The following is a 22,750-nucleotide window of genomic DNA, read 5'->3' on the forward strand; positions in this document are numbered from 1 at the left end:
TAGAGGTTCCTCAGCCATCCCTCCCAGCGGAGCGATGTGGCTGAGCACTCCTGCACCGGTGAACACATCATTCCTAGGAAACAAATGGTTATCAGGTAGAACATGCAAATTTTCATCATTAGCATCATCAATATTACCCTCGGCATTTTCTGAAAAATCATTATCAAGTACATTATTAACCAGTAACGCATTGTCAGGTAACACATTCAATTTCCCGTTGCTATCATCAGCATTCGATCAGGGAGGAGAGTCATGGACATAATTTGCAACCATTCTCCCCAATTCAGTGCCCAATAAAACATCAGTGCGCAAGATATCGAACCGCCCCATTTCCTTCTCCCGCTCCGCCACCCCAATCTATATAAACCCGGGCCATTGGCAAGGGACAGCTAATGCTCTCAACTCCGGTGACAGTCAGGGTTTTCCCCTGAATGATCTCTTTAGGGACCGTCAGATGAGGGTTCGTTCAGCCCCGGTGTCCTTGAGGTCTGTAGCGACAAGGCCCCCACGGTAACGTTCTGCACATTGTCACTCACCCTCCCAACCGCCCCACCCACCAAAAGAACTGCTGCTTTAGACCCTGGGGCCTTGGCTGGGGGGTTTCTCTGCTTCTCTGGACATAGGGCGCTGATGTGACCAGTCCGCTTGCAGGAAAAACACTGGCGAGGGTCGGTGGTAGGTCTGATGCTGTTGGCAACAGGGACAGAGCCTCTGTTGTTTTGGCTGGCAGGGGTACTGGCGTTGGTTGAATGCTTACCCCCTCTCTAGCTGGCGGTGACTAGCTTTCGAACTTACGATTAACGGTTGGCCTCATAGGCATCGGTAATCTGCGCTTCTTTCGTCACGTCTTTGGGTTCTCTGTCTATCATGAACTGTCGCACCTCAGCTGGGCAAAGATGTAAGAACTGGTCTTTGATCATCAGGTCCCGCAGCTGTGCTAAGGTGGTCACTGACAGTCCTTGTTTGAATGAGAAAAATGGCTAATGAAATCAATTATTAAACCTTATATAAGTCAGTTCAGATATGGTGTAGCAAGATGGAGTTTATTTCTTGATCAGCAGCATACTGGAAGGAACTTTTGGAAAGTGAAGAAGTCACTGGACATTGGACACTGGACATTGGACTGAATACCATATATGGAAATGAAGTTGGAATGAACCAATCATAGAGTGACACTAACTATTCAAAATTGTGCGACTTCCCCCATTTCCTGTTTCTAGTATCTTCCTTTGTTCAGAGAATAAAGCAGTTGTGCTCCAACTTTGGCTGAGATAGGAAGTGTGTATCTGTCTCTGTATATCAGATACATTCTTTGGCCTCTTAGCGCGCACTTAGCTTATATTTGGTCAGGTACAAGCAATCATATAGATCTCACTTTAAGAGATCACCTTCACACTTGGATCCACTGATCAAAGTGGGTCCCGAGTCCATGCGCCTCATCACTGTAACTGTCGTGTGGGCCACGTTGGAGGTTCCAGAACTTTCTACAGTAAACCTCAGGTGTAAGCTGGTACTTGGTTATCAGGGCCTGCTTGATGGCCTCATAATCTTCATTTTGGTCTTGAGGGAGAACAGCAAACGCCTCCAGAGCATTAAATCTTAGCCCTGGGGTCAGGTATCGGGCCCATTGGTTCCCAGGCAGCTGGTACTGTCTGCAGGCTTTCTCAAAGGCGCAGGAAAGTGTCCAAGTCCCCGTCCTTTTCCATCACAGGAAAGTGCTCTGGCCGTTGTTTAGGGGTCTGAGCGCTGTTGGACTCACTGCCCCACATTGTGGATGGTACTGCCCCAAGTTGGGCCATCTGCAGTTCATGGGCCCTCAAAGCTTGTGCCTCCCGCTCGGCTCTCTCTGCCTCTTGGAATTGCAGGACCAGCTGCATATGTCACTCTGTCATCTGCGGAGCATTGTTGCAGAGCCAGCTGTAGGCGGGGATCCAATCCGCCCTGGTTGCAAGTAGGGCCAGCATTCAGTGGTTAGACCTCTGCTGCAATACCATTTTAGCTTGTGCTGGCTTCTGCGGCCACTGGGCTCTGAGACTGGCCTTGGTCTGCTTCAAATTGCACCAGAGCTGCGACCAGTTGGCTTTTGTTTTTGCCCATGGCGTCAATCTGCATCAACCCACAGAGGGCAATCAGAGTGCCCTTGTTATGCTGCTTATACCAGCCTTCACCTTTTGTGGCCATCATTGCCAAATAAAAGATAGGATAGAAAACAAAGAGAAAGGGAGGGGGTAATCGCAAGTACACATGGTATCGTCTCAGGACCAGTAAACACTGAACTTGTTCTCCAAGCTTATTTGCGCAGAGTCCTCTCCAGAACTGTGCAAGTTTTTAGTGAGAGGAATAATTGCTCAAACCAGATCACTAATGCTCTATTATCCCACCGTTCTGCCACCAATATGTCACGGTTCACACCATGCTGCCAACACTATGTTGCGGATCCCATCAATATGTCAGGAATCCCTGGGAGGATATCTTTACCGTCCCCACTACTCACACCAATTTGTCACAAACCGGGTTGTTTAGGTGCCCCTGGTTCCTTCTGAAGGGGATTTATCTACATCCCACTTCTGGTTTGGAACTTGCAGCTCCCTGGCGCCCCCCTTAACCTCAGGTCAGATTAGGTACTGCACCTAGGGTAATTAGTTGCCAGAAAGGCTGAATGCTATGTACTGGCTATTGGGCACACAGCAGCGAGGGCTTTATAACTACTCCCACACAAGCAGGAAGAATAATTATCAACGCCACCAGTCGATACAAAGACGCCCAATTGCACAGAAGAAGGTCGCTGCCACCAGCTCTGATTTTCACCAAAGGTTAACGGGTCCGGAGCCAACCCAAATCAGTAGCGTAATTCACCTCCGAGGTTGCATAGTCTTATAGAGCATGAAGAGACAAGCTAGTAAAATTATATATTTTACTCCATAAAAGATAGGCAGTATTTACAAAAAAATATTAAAAAGATATTATAAAGAAGACGAATCATGTGTATTTTACAATTACAAGTAAAAAGGGATTAATGGTGAAAATTGACTTACGATTCTTTCATATCATTCAATGGTACGCCATGTGCTGGCTGGGTGAGGGGGACTTTCCCCACTTATCCTCAGGTCAGATTGGACAGCGTGTCATTCGTAGCTGAATCCCCTGGCAAAAGACACTGCTGGAATGCAGTCCCACTAAGATATCTCACAACCCAAAACCCAGGCACTCCCCCTGTGGTGACATCACTTTAGAAGCTGAAACATCCTCGTTACTTACAATATGAAAACTTTTTTTTACTCATAAATTGCTGTGTAAACCTCACATAAGTACAACACGATGCTCATGATGTTCCCCACATCAGGGGCGTTCTTTTAAGTGTAAATACAGAACCATTACATGAACTGCTTAAAGGGAAGGTGCCGCAATTTTGTTTTTGTATTAAAAACGATTGTTTATATAAGCAATTATTTTTAATACAAAATTATTTTTTTTAACTTTAAAATCTTTTTTATTATTCATTATTTTTTCAGCCACTGGGCGCCGCCATTTTGCTTTGCAGGAGTGTAAGAGTCCCAGCACGACACTTACACTCTGCAAATACGGCAGCCCTGGGCATAGGAGGCTGCGGTTGGGAGCCGACCCCATAGCTATCATTGTGCTGCTCCCTGCTCTGATGTGGCCACGCCCCCTGGGCTGTCTCCACATCACAGCAGAGGCAGGAGGTCAGCGCTATCTTTCTTCAGCCCACAGTGGAGTGTACCTGTGAGCTCCACTCACTGTGTCTTGAGAGCCATGCTGTTGGAGGGGCAGCTGTCTCCCCTTCAGACTGTCAGCGTCCATTCCCTATCCTCTGCTCTGCTGCCTGGTGTGTGATCTCTAGAATCCCTAGAGAGGATGAAATGCTGCGGTCTGATGTCCTTATCATGCAGAGAGGTAACACGGGGGAGGGGAAGAGTCTCTCTGTGCTGCTCCTGCTCTGCCTCTCACTGCAGCCACTGATCAAGGACATCAGACCGTGTATCTATTACTATGCTGTGTGATACTGTGCTGAGCCGTGCACCTAATCCTATCCTGTGTGATACTGACTGTCGCCCTGTGTATCTAATTCTCTCCTGTGTGATACTGACTGCTGAGCCGTGTATCTAATACTATCCTGTGTGATACTGACTGACGCCCTGTGTATCTAATCCTCTCCTGTGATACTGACTGCTGAGCCGTGTATCTAATCCTATCCCGTGTGATACCGCCTGCTATGCTGTGTATCTAATCCTCTCCTGTGCAATACTGTCTGCTGAGCTGTGTATCTAATCCTCTCCTATGCACTCCTCTCCCCCCTGCATGTCTTTCCCCATTGCACACAGCTCAGTGCGTGCGTTAACAGGAGCTGTATTATGCTGTATTATGGCATTATGTGTGATTTATATGACTGTATTATATGTGATCTATATGGCGGTATTATGCCTGATCAGTATTGTGGAATGATGTAAAAGCTATATGACGGAACTATATTGTGGGATTATGTGTGATATGTGGCAGTATTATGTGAAAATTATATGGTGATATTGTGTGAGACGTATGTGGCGGTATTATGTGAGGCGTATGTGGTGGTATGTGTGATCTATATGGCGGTATTATGTGAGATGTATGAGGTTGCATTATGTGTGATCTATATGGCGGTATTATGTGTGACCTATATGGTGGCACTATGTGTGATCTATATGGTGGCACTGTGATCTATATGGGGGCACTGTGTGATCTATATGGTGGCACTATGTGTGATCTATATGGTGGCACTATGTGTGATCTATATGATGGCATTATGTGTGATCTATATGGCAGGATTATGTGTGAGCTATATGGCGGCATTATGTGTGATCTATATGGCGGCATTATGTGAGATCTACATGGCTGCATTATGTGTGATCTATATGGCGGTATTATGTGAGAACACTAAGGCGGTATTATGTGAGAACACTATGGCAGTATTATCTTCAAAAAGGGGACCCATTCTATGGTGGTTCTGGCTGAGCAGCTGCACACGGGTCAGCGGTAATAGAGGGGGCAGCATGACCTCCAGTTAGGTGCAGTCGGGAGGGCTGGTGAGGCAGCTGAAGAGAGGCGTCTCATTTTTAGTGTTACTATATGGCTACATTTCCCCCCAGCGTCACCCCGGACTGCGCCTGTCGCCTCGCTTTCACACATCGCCAGGACAAGAACTGAGGAGGGGAATGGGGTCTTTGCATGCAATGTCTGGATCAGAACAGGCCATCAATCCACAGAAATGTTTCCTGGATTTCTGAGGCGATGGTCCATCCATGTGTATAAAAGACAGCGCTCTATGTACAATCCCTGGCTGCTCCACGCACCAAGCAGGGTGCCCACCCATAGACCAGCACACTGCTCTCCTGAAATACTCTGTGCTGCTGTCACCCTGCTCCATCCATCATATATCTCCCAGAATCCTTGCTGCCTGCCATCCTCTGTGTCTACTTGTCAGTATAACTTTGCCATCACCAACAAAATGGCTGCTCACTGGGTTCCTGAATCTCATCCTCTCTTATCCCTTAGCAAACACCCAGAAGGGGAGGAAAGGAGACGTCACACACGTCAGCAGACTCCGCCCATATTTACTGCAGTGCAGTAATGTGAGCTAATTGTACACTAGGTTTTTGTCAAATTTCAGCAGCTGCTCCCCCTAGTGTTTAAAAGTGGAAATGTCAAACCTTTTCAAATTATTTTTCATATTTTACTAAATAATAAACACATTTTTTGATGGCACCTTCCCTTTAAGGAGAAATCCGCACTTTGCACTTGTTACGTTTAGCTGCTAGCGCTTACCGTGATTGACAGATCTATTGAGGACATTCGTAATATGTACTCCTTATATTTCTAGTCCAGATTGGTGGCCCAATATATCGCTATAATAGAACAAAGAAATTCCTGCCTTTTGGAAGGGACTTATACCAGTTTTAGGTGGTACTAGATGGGAGGAGGGATGAGTAAGTTGCACAGAGCCTGGAATTTGCAGCTGGAAGCAATAAAACTTCGTCTTCACACACACACACATAGCAGCAGGCAGAAGAGAGGAGAGGGGGAATAGCCCGCAGCGTGTGTCTTGTAAAGCTAGGCAGACTCAAACATGGCATATTCACATTATCGTGACAACCAGAATAGTCGACATTCCCATTCCCATAAAGTGATTCCATTTTATAAATTAATTCACTGAGGGTTATAATCATGTCATTATTTGACATGTTGTCAAAATTGTTGGTACCCCTCGTTTAATGTCAGAAAAACCCACAATGGGCTCAGAAATAACTTGAATCTGACAAAAGTAATAAGAAATAAAAGATCTATGAAAATGAACAAATGCTTTTCAACCATGCTTCCACATAATTTTTAAAAAAATAAAACTCATGAAATAGGCCTGGACAGAAATGATGTGACAAAAGGGATATGTTAAATCACGGTGTGTCCAGTAACTAGCATCACGGGTGTCTACAATCTTGGATTTCAGTGAGTGGCCTGTATATAGGGCTACAGATACTCACTGTCCAAAAAGAGTTATTTCATAAAAATAACAAAGTTTATTGAAAACATATTACATGAAAATCACAAAAAATCATGATAAAAACAGCTTATCAATGACAAGGCACATGGAGAGCTTCTGTGTGAAGGACACAAAAACAGTGGCACTGAGAAAAAGCAGGCTGGGAAAAAAAGAGGTCATAAATCTCCACCTCAGTAAACTTCAATGCAATAGCAAAAAAATGCACAGTGCAAATAAGGTGCAAACATTATACCAAATAAATGTGGGAGAGTATACATCACTCTAAATAAACCCATTAGCCAAATATCACTACCCTAGGGATAAAAGCGACACTCAAACAAAGTCCTGCTTACCCATGTCACCTGTCAGTGTGTGTCCAAGGCAGCCCCAACGCGCATTTCACGTGGGCTTCTTCAGGAGGCTGTACCCTGAACGTGCTTCGGGGCTACCTTAAAGCACGCTGACAAGCAACGTGGAAAAGCAGGACTTTGTTTGAGGATTGTTTTTTTGGGGATTGTTTTGTGCGGATTGAAGGTATGCAAGGTTTTTATGATCGTTGAATATGACTACCTGATGAAGTGTTCCTTCTAGAAGATGTCTCCATTTTTGCAAAGCTAATTTGATAGCCAACAATTCCCAATCTCCAACGGAATAGTTTCTCTCTGTGGGGGAAAAAAACTTAGGAAAAAAAAACCACAGGAGACCATTCTTCCGGTAGATGATTTTTGGGTGAGAACTGCTCCTGCACCTATGGAGGAAGCATCTACCTCAAGGAAAAATGGCTCATTAGAATTTGGACCATGGAGAATGGGTGCAGAAGTGAAGGCTTTGTTGAGAGAAAAAAAGGCCTCCTCAGGACAGGCCGGAGCGAGCCGCCCCCTCCCCCCCAAGGCTAAGCGGAGGCCAGCATGACAATGGGTTGGAGAGGAGGGGGTGGGGCTGAAAGGGTTAACAGTACTAGGGGGCGGGGGGGGGCTAGTGGAAGAGAGGGTTAGGGAAGTGTCAGGGGGCGGGGGCCGGTCAGTTCCCGCTCACCAGCACTGGAAGCAGAAGCATCATGTCAGGTGTGGACGCTGTGCTGCAGAGCCTGAGGGCGGCTGCAGCCTCCCGGCCTCCTGGATGGCTGGAGGCACAGGTTGCCCACCTGCTGGATGGCGGCGCCGGCGGCAGTGGATCCTCGCCGGCGGTCCCCCACCTCGATCGGCGGGCTCGGCGGACACGGCCCCCCGAGCGCCTATCGCCGGATCCTGGGCCTAGCGCCCCCCGCAGGCGTAGGAGCCCCTCCCGGGAGGAATCCGACTGCCAGGCGGGGCGCAGCGGCGGTTGCAAGGCCCTCACCTCGTGGTGCGGTGGGGGCGGAGCCAAGACGCGCCGGGCAGCGCTTGGGGCCTAGAGCAGCGGGAGGCCGCGGCGGTGCCGCTCCCGCCGCGCGGCCTGCCTCGGCGGTGCGAGCGGGGCCCAGAGGAGCGGTGGATGGAAGCGAGGCGGGCGGCCCGAGGCAGGACGGCGCTGGGTCGGCCCCTACAACAGCGGCAGGGGGTCCCCCTGCTCCAGGGCTTTGGAGCGGGCAGCCTCCTGCGGCGGCCTGGAGTGCGGCTGGCGCCGGTCAGCAGGATGTGCCCTCGCCGGTCCAGGCGGCGTCTCCCCCTATCGCGTGGAGTCCGAATCCGGGGTCCCAAGGGCCAGCGGCGTCCCATAGCAGCGGGTCTGACGGACACCTCCAAGGCACATCGGTGGACGGGTCGGTGGCGGATTGGGCCGTCCGTGGACGTCCGGATACCAGCACTCCGGCTGGAGGGACCACAGATCCCTTGCAGCCCGGTGAGTATGCGTCTGTGTCTCGTGTGTGTTCTTTTGATGCTAGTGCGCCTGCGCTTAGTGGGGGTCAGGGAGCGCTTAGCGGCATAGCTGCGGCGGGGGTGGCAGGCGGCGGTGAAGCGGCAGGGGTACGGGAGCTTTTGGTTAATGTGCAGAACCTACTAGCTAGATTGGATCGTGATGTGGCTCCGCAGGGTTTTCTGGGTGCTTGGTCTGGTGTATCACGGAGTCCGGTTAGTGCAGCAGCAGTGCAGGCTGAGGTTGCTGAGCCAGTTTCGGTTTCTGTGCAGACCGAAAAGGAGAAGGAGTGTAGGGTCCATTTAGATGATAGGGCGCACGGCGAAGTATACGTGTGTTTTGAGGGCCCGTTGGGGGCGCATCTTAAGAAAGAGGTCAGGGAGAAGATTAGCAAGGACGAGTACGTTGAAATTTTTTCACTGCTCCCCCTAGAGAAATTTAACATTGACAAGGAGAAGGAGGATTTAAAAAAGGAGGAGGAGGAGAAACGGCGTTGGCGTTTGATTCCCCAGACTTTTGCAAATTGGCTTCAGGCTTTTGCCATTTTGGCCAGTGTTATTGGCGAGAAGGCTCCGGAGAATTGCTCGGGGCTATTTTGCTACATGGACTCCATCAGCGAGGCTCATAGGGTGTATGGCGGTCAGGCGTGGCTGAGGTACGATGAGCAGTTTAGGCAGAGAAAAGCTGTGCGGCCGGCCATTAGGTGGGACCAGAAAGATATTGGTCTCTGGTTGCGCGTGATGGCGCAGTACAAGTTCGGCCATCCCTTTCAAGGGGGGGCCGGTGGGTCCGGCCATGGATCTCAGTCCGGTGCAGGGAGCTCCTCAGGCAGCGCCGGTCAGGCAGGCGGACAGAAGTTGGGCGTCTGCTGGCAATTTAATGAGGGACAGTGCAAATTTGGAAGCAATTGTAGATTTAAACATTTGTGCTCCCACTGCAGTGGCTCCTCCCACGGAGCCGCAAAGTGCTTTAAGAAGGGCAAGGCAAAATCAGGTTCAGGTAATTCCCATGGGGGAGACTCCGGTGATGGTGGAAAGGATGGTCCCTTATCTAAGTAGGTACCCGGATAAGGAAAAGGCGGCACTGTTATTGTCCGGTTTTACGGAAGGTTTTGTTATTCCGGCACCTCCTTTTGTGGTTCCCGATGTTAGAAAAAATTTGCATTCAGCCTTGTTACACTCTGAGGTGGTTTCAGAGAAGTTACGTAAGGAGGTGGCTCTGGGCCGCATGGCTGGCCCTTTTGACCACGCTCCATTTGAGGACCTAGTTGTTTCCCCTCTGGGGGTGGTCCCTAAGAAGGAAGCGGGTAAATTTCGCCTTATTCAGCACCTGTCGTATCCTAAGGGTAGGTCGGTGAACGACGGCATCGATCCTGAGTTGTGCTCGGTGGTTTACGCATCATTTGATGAAGCGGTAGTTTGGGTGCAGAGATGCGGAAAAGGCGCCCTGCTTGCAAAGACGGACATAGAATCCGCTTTTCGATTGTTGCCGGTTCATCCGTCTAGCGTTAGACTTCTTGGATGCTTTTGGGAGGATAAATATTTTGTTGACAGATGTTTGCCCATGGGTTGTTCGCTGTCTTGTGCTCTGTTCGAGGCGTTTAGTTCCTTTTTGGAATGGGTGGTACGGGACGTGTCTGGTTGTGACGCGGTTCTACACTACCTAGACGAGTTTTTGTGCATCGGCCCGGCGGGGTCCGATTGCTGTGCAAGGATTTTGAGTGCGATTGAATGGGTGGCTTTGCGGTTTGGGGTCCCGCTGGCCCCGGGCAAGACGGAAGGCCCGAGTACATGCTTGTGTTTCTTAGGCATAGTCATTGATACCGTGCGGTGGGAGTTTCGTTTGCCTGAGGACAAATTGACGGGCCTACGGGAAGACGTTGTGCGGACTGGTCGCCTGCGTAAGTTGCCGTTGCGAGACTTGCAATCACTGCTCGGTAAACTTAATTTCGCTTGTTGAGTCATGCCAATGGGGCGAGTTTTTTCTAGGAGGTTGGCTAGCGCTACGGCGGGAGTTAAGGCTCCGCACCATTTCGTGCGGTTATCAGCTGAGCACAAGGAGGATTTGGCAGTGTGGAGTGAGTTCCTGAAATCATATAACGGTAGGTCGTTGTTTATGGCGGGCGTGATTGACAACGAGTCATTGGAATTATTCACTGACGCGGCCGGAGGTTCGGGTTTTGGAGCGTATTTTCAAGGGCAATGGTGCGCGGCAAAGTGGCCTGCGAGTTGGATTTCTACCGGTTTAGTTCGTAACATTGCTCTCCTGGAGATTTTCCCGATTTTGGTATCTGTGCACTTGTGGCAAGATAATTTTCAGAACAGGTGTGTTCGTTTTCGCTGCGATAACATGGGGGTGGTGTGCGCGATCAATAGCTTGTCTGCATCATCGCCGCCGGTGGTTTGCGTGTTACGGCGTTTGGTGCTATTGTGTTTGACTTTGAACGCGCATGTTACAGCGTCGCATGTGCCTGGAGTTCATAACTCTATCGCTGACTCTCTTTCTCGTTTACAGTTCGATCGTTTTCGGTCATTGGCCCCGGAGGCGGAGATGGTCGGTTTGGAGTGCCCTCCAGAACTTTGGCTAGCGGTGTCCGGGACGCTCAGGCATTGATTAAGGCGTCGTTGGCTCCCAGAACCTGGGAGGCCTATCAGGCAATCTGGCGGGAGTGGGAGGTTTTGCTAGTGGCGGCATCTGGAGGGTGGAGCCACCAGGATCAGATTGGGATCCTGTTGTCATGGTTAAGCCGGGGGGCATCAGCGGGTTGGTCTCCTGCAAAAGTGTCAAGAGTCATGGCGGCTCTTGCCTTTGGTTGCAAATTGCGGGGTCAGGACGATATCACCAAGTCCTTTCTGGTGCAGAGGGCCGTAAAATGTTTTAGGTGGCGGCCCAGAGGAACAGATTCTAGGCGGCCTGTGTCTTTTAACGTTTTGGAAAAATTGGGCGAAGCGTTGTCTTCATTGTGTTCTTCGTTTTTTGAGCTTTGTTTATTTCGGCTGGCGTTTTCATTGGCCTTTTTTGGGGCCTTTAGAGTAGGAGAGTTGGTGGCACCAAACAAAAAAGGGCCGGGGGGTTCATTGGCCAGGGACGTATTGTTGGCTGAGGGCCAGGTGGAGTTATGGTTGCGACGGTCAAAATCGGATCAGGAGGGGCGGGGCAGCAGAATTGTGGCGGGCTCAGTTGCGGGGTCCGTTATGTGTCCAGTCTCTTGCCTTAGCATCTTTTGGGGCCTGCAGCCTAGGCGGGATGGGGCTTTGTTATGTCACCAGGACAGTTCCTGCTTGTCTCGATACCAGTTTACGGCGGTTTTCAAAAAGGCAATTTCCTCGGTGGGTTTGGATGGGGCTTGCTTCGCCCCTCACTCCTTCCGGATAGGAGCCGCAACTGAAGCGGCAATTGGGGGATTGGGGGATTCCGCCATTCGTAGGATCGGTAGGTGGCGCTCCAACCGCTTTAGGAGTTATGTGCGGCCACAAGGGGTGGTCCATGGGGTCTTATAGGCTTGATGGAGCGTTTTGCTGCAGTAGGGGACAGTTGTTAAGTTTGTGTTTTGTTTTCCAGGTCACCAAGGTTTATTGGTGTGGATTCTTGGACACTCGTACGTGCACTGGGGAGCTCTGCGAGCCGACGTTCGGACGGAGGGCAGGCAACTGGGCTTTGATCGAAGCGTCGCAGTTATCCGGTGGCTCGGTTTTCGGGGTATGGCCTGGAATCGCGTGTTGCGGGAGATCCAGAACAGCGTGAGACTGGACAGAGCCCCCGACGTTTTGGTTTTGCACGTGGGGGGTAACGATCTCGGGGTCCGACCTTTTCGGGAGTTGGTTAGAGACATAAAACAGGACTGTTTGCGTTTGTGGGTTTTGTACCCGGGATTGACTATCGTCTGGTCCGAAATTGTGCCGCGGAAACGGTGGAAGCACATGCGGTCTTTGCAAAAAATTGATAAGGCCCGCATAAAGGTGAACAGGGCGGTGTCTGCCTTTGTGGTTAGGAATGGGGGCGCGGCGGTTAGACATTTTGAACTGGAATCAGGACATGGGGAGTATTGGTTGGCGGACGGCGTTCATTTGAATGCTGTCGGAATGGATTTTTGGGCTCTCGGGTTACAGGAGGGCATTGAGAAGGCCATAACTTTTCGGTCGGGTGGGGTCTCGGGCCTTTAAGGTGTTCAAAGGCCTCTCGTTGTGGCGGTTGGGGGGAGTCCTTGGAGTTAGTGGAAATTGGTTTGGGGGGTCCATAGGTATATGGCTCCTCTGTTTTGAAGTTTATTATGTTTCGGATCTGGTGATTGGTGGTGGGGAGTTCCGGCAGGGGTGGTCAGATCTCACGTTTTTACCACGAACAGTGAACCCTCTTGTGGGGTTTTTGGTGCTCCCGAGCCAGGCTTACAACGGCTGGGAGTAAAATATGGTTTGAGTTATGTTCGCGGTATGGTTAAAATCACCAGATTCTTTTGGGCTCCAAGGACTTCCCCTAGTTTTGAAATGTATGCTTTTACATTAATTGTTAACTGTTGTTTTGTTTAATAAACAGGCTGCTGTGGCCTACATAATTCCAAAGAAACTCTTGTCTCTGTCTTAATTGGGAGAATGGGTTCGGGTGGTCGCGCTGGGAGAGAAAGGTAAGGGGCTGTAAGAGTGTCAGCGGAGGTATCTCCCTCTTTCCCAGGAGGCTTCGACAATACCAGGGTCATGCCTCGGAAGACCATTCCTTGGAGTTTACCCCTTTCCCGGTTAAAGTTGTGATGGGCACCACTCGGGCGGAAAAGTGAGGGATGAATTGCTGGTAGTAGTTGGCAAACCCCAGGACCCATTGTATGGCTTTTAGTCCAGACGGATGAGGCCACTTGAGAATGGCAGACAACTTCTCAGGGACCATGTTTAATCCTGTAGAAGATGCAGTGTAACTGAGGAAAGGCAAAGAGGCCTGTTCAAAGTGGCATTTCTTGAGTTTGGCATAAAGCCTGTTCTCTCTGAGTCTTCGTAGTACCAGACGCACTTGCCTCCGATGCAAGGCCAAGTCTGCAGAGAAAATCAGAATGTTGTCCAGGTAGACAAACCGGGATACACATAAAAACAGATTCTTTCAGAATTAGTTAGACCTACCCAGAGTTCTACAGACTCGGTTTGAAACCGCACAGGCTCGGTCAGTGGTTTGCCATCTACGGCGGTCACACGCAATGGATCAGGAAGACACTGGACTGGTAAGTGGTAGAGATCTACATCCGCCTGCTGGATGAAGTTCCCTGCAGCTCCAGAATCCAGCAGAGTTCCGAGAATTCAATTGCTCCAAAATACATGGTGACTAAGACTTGCAAAGATGGAGAGGAATGTTCTCTACCTAGGGTAGCCTCTCCAACTGAACCTAGGCACTGGAGTTTTCCAACCTCTTTGGACAGGTACGAATAAGGTGTTCAAGACCACCGCAGTAGAGACAACTTCCCTCTTTGCGACGTGCATCCTGGCGTCGGCTGGCCAGACTTACACGATCAACCTCCATGGGCTCAGGGGAGGAAGATGAGGTAGCTGACTTAGGTGAAGTAGAGCCCAGGTGGTAGGGCCTCTTGTCTCATTTGATCTCCTTGCACGTTAATGAATACGCAGATCTATTCGAGTTGCAAGAGAAATCAGGTCATCCAGGGTTTGTAGGCCTGTCCCGTCAGCTCTTTAATTCTTCCCGACAAACCCTCCCAGAAGGTAGCCAGTAACGACTCATTATTGTAGGATAATTCAGACGAAAGACTGCGGAATCGAACAACGTAGGCGAAGCAGAGCTGAAGCTGTCGATGTGACATGACCAGGTTCCTCGAAGGTCCTGCGAAATGCTTCTAAATAAGACTGGAGATCATTCACCAGTTGAACACCACACACTGCTGGTTCATCCAACAAGGTTTTCTATTAGACTGTGAACAGTCATTGTCTTGGTAAATAACACCATGTAACACAATTTTTGTTCCTGGCTTCCAAGTGTAATATTTCAACTGCTTATGTTTAAAGACTATGGAAAAACGACTATGTACAGCACAAACATTGATTTTATGACCACAGCCTAAAAAAAATTCGTATTTATTTTGAGAAAAAAAGGAAATTATTATATTTTCATTCATGCGGTCTGATAAAAAAAACACTTGCATGGCAAATAGACAAAGGCAGTCAAAAATCTCTCAAAAAGGTTAAAAAATGATTAGGTGTTCTAAATTTGCGAGTGTACTGCAAATCGCTTTTTCGAAGAAGCCCTCAAATGTAGTCCCCCATCAGGTTTTCATTATACTGTCCTTGGTAATAACGGTCAAAGTCCAATATAACTTGATGAAAGCACCCACCTTGCTCCTCTGAGTTCTCTTCTATAATTCTTTATGAGAGTCTGAACCAACTGCACATAGTTTTCAGCCTTGTAATTACCCAGGAAGCCATGAACCACTGCAACGAAACTGTTCCAAGCAGTTTTCTCAGTAATGTTCAGCAGCTTGGCGAACTCGTCACATTCTATGATCTTCTTGATTTGCTGTCCGACGAAGATGCCAGCCTTGGCCTTTGCCTCGGACAGCTTTGGAAAAAGACCTTGGAGGTACCTGAAAGCTGCTGACTACTTGTCAAGAGCCGTGACATTGCTTGATGAGGCCTAACTTGATGTGCAGTGGTGGCATCAGCGCCTTCAGAGGTTCTATCAGTGTCTCCCACTTGACGTTGCTCTTCCCCACAGAGAACTCTGTCCGCTGTGGCCAGTCCTTTCTGTGATAGTGCGCCTTAGTGTCCCGGAGCCTTGGTGGTGATGGACACGGCCCAGTATTTGGATGAGATAAGGTCGCAGCTTTCAGATACAGAGGTCTATGAGAGGCTACAGGTGAACCCAACCCAGAGGTTTAAATCAGAATTGGATACAATAATTGAGGAGGCATTGAATAGTGGCCTAATTGATGCTAAGTTGGCCAAATATCTTACAGTTGAACACCCAGTGGTTCCCGTCCTGTACACCCTCCCAAAAATTCATAAGGATCTTCAGAGGCCCCCTGGCCGCCCGATTGTGTCGGGCAGGGGGTCTCTGTGTAATAAAGTGGCAATCTTTTTGGATCATTTACTGAGAAAATTTGCGGTTACTACACCTTCCTATGTGAAGGATACTAGTGATTTCATTAGGTCCTTGGAGGGTGTGCAGGTCGGGGATACCACATGGTTGGTGTCATTTGATGTTACATCTCTATACACTTCCATCGAGCATGCCAGGGGGTTGTCTGCTGTCGGTTTGGCGCTGGCCGGCTCCGACATGGCCCCGGACTGTGCACGGTTCGCCCTGGCGCTGCTGGAGTTCATTCTCGAGAGGAATTTTTTTCTCTTTGGGGATGATTTCTTCCTACAGCGCCGCGGGACAGCCATGGGGTCCAATGTGGCCCCTACGTATGCTAACATCTATATGGCTGTCCTGGAGGGCGAACACGTGTACAAGTCGCAGTTTTGGGGCCGTGTTAGGGGCTGGCGGCGCTACATCGACGACATCTTCCTGGTTTGGGATGGTGATTATGATGAGCTCGTACAATTCCACCTTTTTTTGAATAATATCTACCCTGGGATGGGTTTCACAATGGAGTGCTCTCAGACCAGGATGCAATTTCTGGATACATGTGTCTATAAGAGTGAAGGTTTTTTATATACTGACCTGTTTGTCAAAAAGACAGACAGGAATAATGTTTTACATTTTTCCAGTGAACATCCACGGAGAATGGTGGAGTCCCTCCCATGGAGCCAACTCCTAAGAGTCAGGAGGATTGTCTCGAGTGACTCTCTTATAGATTTGAGGCTTAATGAGATGTGCCAAAAATTTCTGGCGAGAGGATATCCTAAGGAGGACTTGGATACATTCAAAACTAAAGCATTGTCTAAAGGAAGAGATGAGCTCCTTACTCCCAAGGTTGCTATAGAATCTGATAAGAGGATACCATTTGTGACAGCATTTAATGGTTTGAGTGGCCAGATCTCGGATGTGATTCGAAGGCACTGGTCACTTTTGGGGAGGGGACATGACAATGTGAGTGAGTTTCAGTCGCCCCCATTATTCTCATATAGGAGAAATAGAAATCTGAAGGACGAGTTGGTGGTGTCTGATGTGGGCAGCTCAAGGAGGGATCCGCAGACTACTTTAAGCCGTCCGAGCCTGGGTAATTTTCCCTGTCTGCAAGCTGCAATAATTTAATCAAAGGGGCATGTTTTTATCATCCCCACACTGGAAAAAAGTATACGATACGGAAACGGTATACATGCAGAAGTAGTTTTGTGGTCTACATCCTTAGCTGCCCGTGTGGTCTCTACAATGTAGGGGAGACCACAATGGAGGTCAAAGCGAGAATTTCAAAGCATAAGAGTACTATTAGAACGAATTTGATTGACCTTCCAGTACCTAGGCACTTCCATGAGTTCGGGCACTCGGTTAATCAGCTCAGATACCGAGTCATTGATGATGTACCTATGCCAAGACGGGGTGGCGATCGGGTCTCTCTTCTGAAGAGAAAAGAATTGAAATGGATCTATGAGCTTGATACTCTCTCTCCAAAAGGCTTAAATATTGATTATCAACAAAGTTGTCTCCTGTAAGGTCCTTTTGGTCATTTGTGGTACCTTATCGGTGTATTATTGTTTTTAATTCTATTATATACTGTTTATTTTTGTTAGGGGTGGTCTCATTAACAGTTGCTTTTTAGATCTGTCCTATATATACAAATGTAGCCTCTTGATCAATTTGATCTGAGGAGAGTGTGGCTAGTTGCCTGATATCTACCTTAATCCGTTTTTTTCCCCTCCTTTTTCCCTTTTTATGCTTGGATGTAGTTTGTCCAGGATAAAAAAAATATAGATGTCTATGGAGTTAATGTGCCTGCTCTCGCCAGATCGCAAATGCTAAGCAGCTTGAGGCTGGGCAATTACCAACATGGGAGATGGGCTGGGAATCCCTGGTACCAAAGGTGTTTGTAATGTATGTATGTCCTTGCAAGGAGTTTTATACGGACTGAGTTTAAGCTATTATGATGGTTGTTTTTTCGGTATATGTCGTTTTTCATTACAGGCCCGTATGATGAGATGTAAATATTTAAAATGACGGATCACATAATATATGAATAGTCGATATTGGGGATAAATATATAAGGTGTTCAGTGGAGAAATGTCATATTGTATACCGTTGTATACTATGGACCTGGAGTGAAAAAATACTATACCTAGCTATGAGCCTGGATGTACTTTTGCGCGCTGATTGTAGCGCTATGTGACCGCTCACTGGAGTCATCTATTATGAAGAAGTCTATGGAGCATTACTTTGCAGTTGCCGATTAAATAGACTCAGTGTGCTGACTATGCTGGATTCCGTCATTATAGCGCTATGGGACCGCTCACTGGAACCATCTGTCATGAAGAGATTTATGGAGAATTCCTTTGTCATACGCAGTCGCTGACTATATGGACTCAGTGTGCTGATTGTACTGGAGTCCGGGACTGCGACATGCGCATATGAGCTACGAACAGGGATAATGTCACGGACATGTACAATACAATGTGCACCATTGGACAAAAGTGGGCGGTGTTTGTTTACCACTGACATGTGGTCCAGCAGCCTATGAACTAGTGCGGTAAGGAGCACTGCATGCTGGGCATATGTCGATCACATGATTTAAGATTGAGGAGCTGATTGGACTGCTCTTGTTCTGAACACGCCCACAATGCCATGATGATCATGGATGCAGTACCCGGATTGGTGCGAGTGATATTTGTTTACATTGTGGATTTTGGGGATTTACGAGTGTCACACAATAGTGGCGAGCGATCAGAGGTAGTTGGACTATGTTAGCGGCTAGTATATATAGGGGGCTGGCAATGTGGGACTGTTTTTATATGTATATATGTACGTTGCACTATGATGTATTTTTTCCAGGTATATGGAGCCACACCATTGGTTGCTTGTTAATTAATGGGTTTGGCCTAAGGGTATATAATGGTGGTTGTATTGTCTTTTCACTATGCTTGAAAAAGGTCCACGGACCGAAACGTTGCAGATGGCAGAATAAACTTTGGAGCTGTCTTTTCACAATTGCTGTGGTGCTGTCCTTTTCTTCATGTGCTTCTGGATTTACCTACTGGGATGGATCCCCTGGTGAGGACGTGCACTCTGCTGTCCATAGAGACATTGCCATTATAGGGTGCGGCTTTACTATTTATATTTGATACTTTTAGTGTCCCGGCTGTCCCAGAGGCAAAGGAGATTTTGTGAAACCACCTTGAAGGCCGATCAGGAATGATACCATTTTGAAGTCTCCGATGACCTTCCATCCATAGTCATCCTACTACAAGGCACTTAGCAACATTTTGACACTGGTGTAGTCCTCTTTGAGATACACAGAATGAGCCATAGGAAGAGAAGGGTAGTTGTTTCCGTTGTGAAGCAGCACGGCTTTGGAGCTCTGGGATGAACTGTCTATGAATAGGCGCCATTCACTCAGGTAACATGTAATACCTATAGCCTCAAAAAGACCGGCCACATTGTTGCAGAAGCACAACCCATCTTCTCAACAGAAGAAGTTGGAAATGTTTGACGCTTTCTGTGATCTGTGGCTTGCACGCTTTCATCCAACAAGTTCCACTGCTTGAGCCTGGATGTCAGAAGCTCAGCATTGGACTTGGTAAGATGAAGGTCTCTGATTAGATCGTTGATATCTTTCTCGTTAGGAAAGTATGGTTTTCTCTCCTCAATCGCATGTGTGAAAACGTAATCTTGATCTCCAATAATATCTTCCTCACTGTCCGACTTGCTGCTTTTTCCTGAAGATGGCTGATCCCTCTTCAGGGGAGTTGGAAAAGGCATCTCGGGGCAGTGTGGTACTGGGGGAATGGGGGAAGGAAGGTCTGGATAAATGAATTGAGGCGCATTCTTGCCTGTGCCACGTTTGGCAGGATCCACCATTCAGAAGTAGCAGTTGCTTGAGTGGTTGGTCGGTTGCTGCCAAATTTGCGAGATAGCAAACTTCATGGCTCTTTTCTCCTCTGTACCAACCTGTAACATAGCAGATATAATTAATTATATAAATTTAAAAGCATGAAATTTTACACATTACTTAATACATATTTTACTATTGTGCATTGACATATGTGAAAATGTTGTCAATTGCAACTCCTTAAACTGTACTAGATCTAAATCATTGAAATTCTACAAAATAAAGCACTGCCATCTAAACAAGCAGCAATTGTTCACCTTACCTTCAAGAGTTTTCTTGCAATATTCGCACGTGAATCACTTGTCTTGATCACCAACAGGCATGCCAAAATATGCCTTGTAGGCCTCGCACATCTTACGAGTCACAACATGCTTTCATAGAATACTTTTTCTCTGTTGTCTTTATAAATTGTCCACACACATAGCAAAATGCATCTGCTGGGCGCAAACAACCTATTGATGCCATCTAAAAAAAAATAATTACTGTTTAACTACAATTTGTTATTCTCTTACTCAGCAATATCATAAACCGAAATGTTGGTTCGAGTCACATGTGCTTTTATTCTTGTATGACTACTACTGAACAGTCTGTGAATGTTCTAGAAAGTTCTAAACGTTTCTAGAGACTTCTAGATAATTCTGGAAAATTGTAGAAACTTCTGCACAATTCTAGCAGTTCAAGAATATTCTAGAAGACTACTCAATATTGAATATGAATTGAGATTTTTACCGAAAACAGAAAATTTCAAAATTTGTTTGTCCTGATCACAGAAGAAAAGTTTTCTATTTTCTATTTGTTGAACACACAAAAAAGCACAGTAAAACCAAAAACACTCTGTTGCAAAAAAATCACTGTGAACAGCACGGACATTCCCTTTCTGAACCCTGCTGATACAAGTATTGTACAAATGATCAGGTTTTTAAATACATTAGATAGGGATTACATACATTAGTTAGGACTGCTCTGATATGGGTATACCTTGACGTTTGGTAGAGCGGCTTAATATACATTTTTTGCAAAAAACGTATCAACCAAATACCCTGTTTTTTCCATCTTTTTACTAGCACTTGCTGTTCACTGTGATTTTTTTGCAACAGAGTGTTTTTGGTTTCACTGTGCTTTTTTGTATGTTCAAGTCTCTCGGTGGTGTGAACATGTCTCTATAGGTTTGTTCACTGTGCACAGGGCTCATGCTTTTTTCTTCTATATATTTTCTATTTGTTTTAGGCATAATGGATTAGGAAAATACACTTTCTATCCAGGGAAAAAAAATTGTTACATAGTGTAATTAAAGTTTTTTTTACATAGCTTGCTATTTTTATAGTAGTAGAAATGTTCAAAAATATAAAACTCAAGGATATTTTATTAAAAAATAATAATTGTTTATTTATCTTAGCAGATGACTGTACCAGGAGATCAGAGGGACAGCTGACAACTTCAATTTTTAAATCTGATGATCTTGATATCGTACAAGATACAACTGAAGTGAATGTCATTACTCCAGATATATCATCATCCATTCACAGCAAATATCTGTCATTTAATCCTATGAAACAGGTCCCATCTTCTGATTCATTACTTACTACTAAGGAAAATCAAAGTCACAAAAGAGGCATTAAAAAACAAACTGCTCCTAAAGCAAAGAAGTCATTTTCATGTTCAGAATCTGGGAAATGTTTTAACCCGAAATCACATTTTGATAGACACCAAAGAACTCACACAGGGGAGAAGCCTTTTTCCTGTTCAGAATGTGGGAAATGTTTTAGCCATAAAAGGAATCTTGCTAGTCACCATAGAACTCACACTGGGGAGAAGCCGTTTTCATGTTCAGAATGTGGGAAATGTTTTAACCAGAAAGGACATTTTGTTGTTCACCAGAGAACTCACACAGGGGAGAAGCCTTTTTCCTGTTCAGAATGTGGGAAATGTTTTAACTGGAAATCCGATTTGGTTAGACACCAAACAATTCACACAGGGGAGAAGCCTTTTTTCTGTTCAGAATGTGGGAAATGTTTTCACCGGAAATCAGATTTGGTTATTCACCATAGAACCCACACGGGGAAGAAACCGTTTTCATGTTCAGAATGTGGGAAATGTTTTAATATAAAATCACATTTTGTTTTTCACTATAGAACTCACACAGGGGAGAAGCCTTTTTTCTGTTCAGAATGTGGGAACTGTTTTACCCTCAAAGAGAATTTTGTTAGACACCAAAAAACTCACACAGGACAGAGGCCTTTTTTGTGTTCAGAATGTGGGAAATGTTTTAACCTGAAATCATATTTGGTTAGTCACCAGAGAACTCACACAGGGGAGAAGCCTTTTTTCTGTTCAGAATGTGGGAAATGTTTTAACCAGAAATCACATCTTGTTCGTCACCAGAGAACTCACACAGGGGAGAAGCCTTTTTCCTGTTCAAAATGTGGGAAATGTTTTAACCGGAGAGAGCTTGTTGTTAGACATCAGAGCAGTCACACAGAGGAGAAGCTTTTTTCCTGTTCAGAATGTGGGAAATGTTTTAAATGCCAAGAGCTTCTCGTTAGACATCAGAGCAGTCACACAGAGGAGAAGCCTTTTTCATTTTCTTAATGTGGGAGATATTTTATTTGGAAATCAACTGTTAATAAACATGAGACGTTACATAGGGGAGAAGCCGTTCAAGCTGTTCATAATATTGGAATAGTTTTAACCAAGATTGAATCTTCTTAAAAGGGTTGTCTCTTGTCATTCCTCATGTTTGCTGACAAAAGGGTAAAACTAAACTTTATTAATTCCAAATGTAAAACTATATCCATAATTTACCTCCTGAAGGTTAGTCAGTAGGTGACTAATAGAAAAAACATGTACCTCACAGTTCAGTATATAGGATGAGGTGACGTATACACACTCACTCTCCAAGCCTCTCATTTCTACGGGTTTCATCATCCTCACCAAGGGCGACTCAAAAGGAGACTATTTAATATTGACCTATATTCAAGCGAGACTAGACAAAAAAAACTAAAATCATGTATCATGTTATCCGAAACAGTCAGAAAACCAGCCACATATTGGCAGATCCCAGACCTCAAACTATATACTTCGTAAGTTTATAAGCCACTCCAGTGCCAGGAATAGATAGTATGTGAAAATACAGTATATACCGCTCAGGGAACACTTACCTGCTCCAAAGATCAATAGCAGCTTCTAACTAATGGCCATGCTGCGGTCTGTCCAGGAATGAGTGCAATATCATTGTAAAGACTAAGGATGTGTGCAATCATAATGTCTGGAAGATCTGTGCCATTATTTAGTATGAATATGGAGATTATCTCTGAAAGTTAAGTGTTCCCTGAGCGGTATATACTGTATTGTCACATACTATCTATTCCTGACACTGGAGTGGCTTATAAACTTATGAAGTATATAGTTTG

The 22,750-nt window shown here is 46.4% G+C and overlaps 1 protein-coding gene across 1 annotated transcript in view; it reads left to right on the forward strand.

Moving 5' to 3' along the window:
- Positions 1–22,285, forward strand: part of LOC138667364 (oocyte zinc finger protein XlCOF22-like) — a 62,181-nt gene extending 39,896 nt beyond the window's left edge. Inside the window, exon 5 of the mRNA XM_069755590.1 lies at positions 20,740–22,285. Coding sequence (XP_069611691.1) covers positions 20,740–21,929 — 1,190 coding nt within the window. The 3' untranslated portion in view covers positions 21,930–22,285. The remainder of the gene's footprint in view (positions 1–20,739) is intronic.
- Positions 22,286–22,750: the final 465 nt, after the last annotated feature.

The sequence above is a fragment of the Ranitomeya imitator genome, chromosome 2 (assembly GCF_032444005.1).
Source record: "Ranitomeya imitator isolate aRanImi1 chromosome 2, aRanImi1.pri, whole genome shotgun sequence".
Taxonomy (NCBI): Eukaryota; Metazoa; Chordata; class Amphibia; order Anura; family Dendrobatidae; genus Ranitomeya; species Ranitomeya imitator.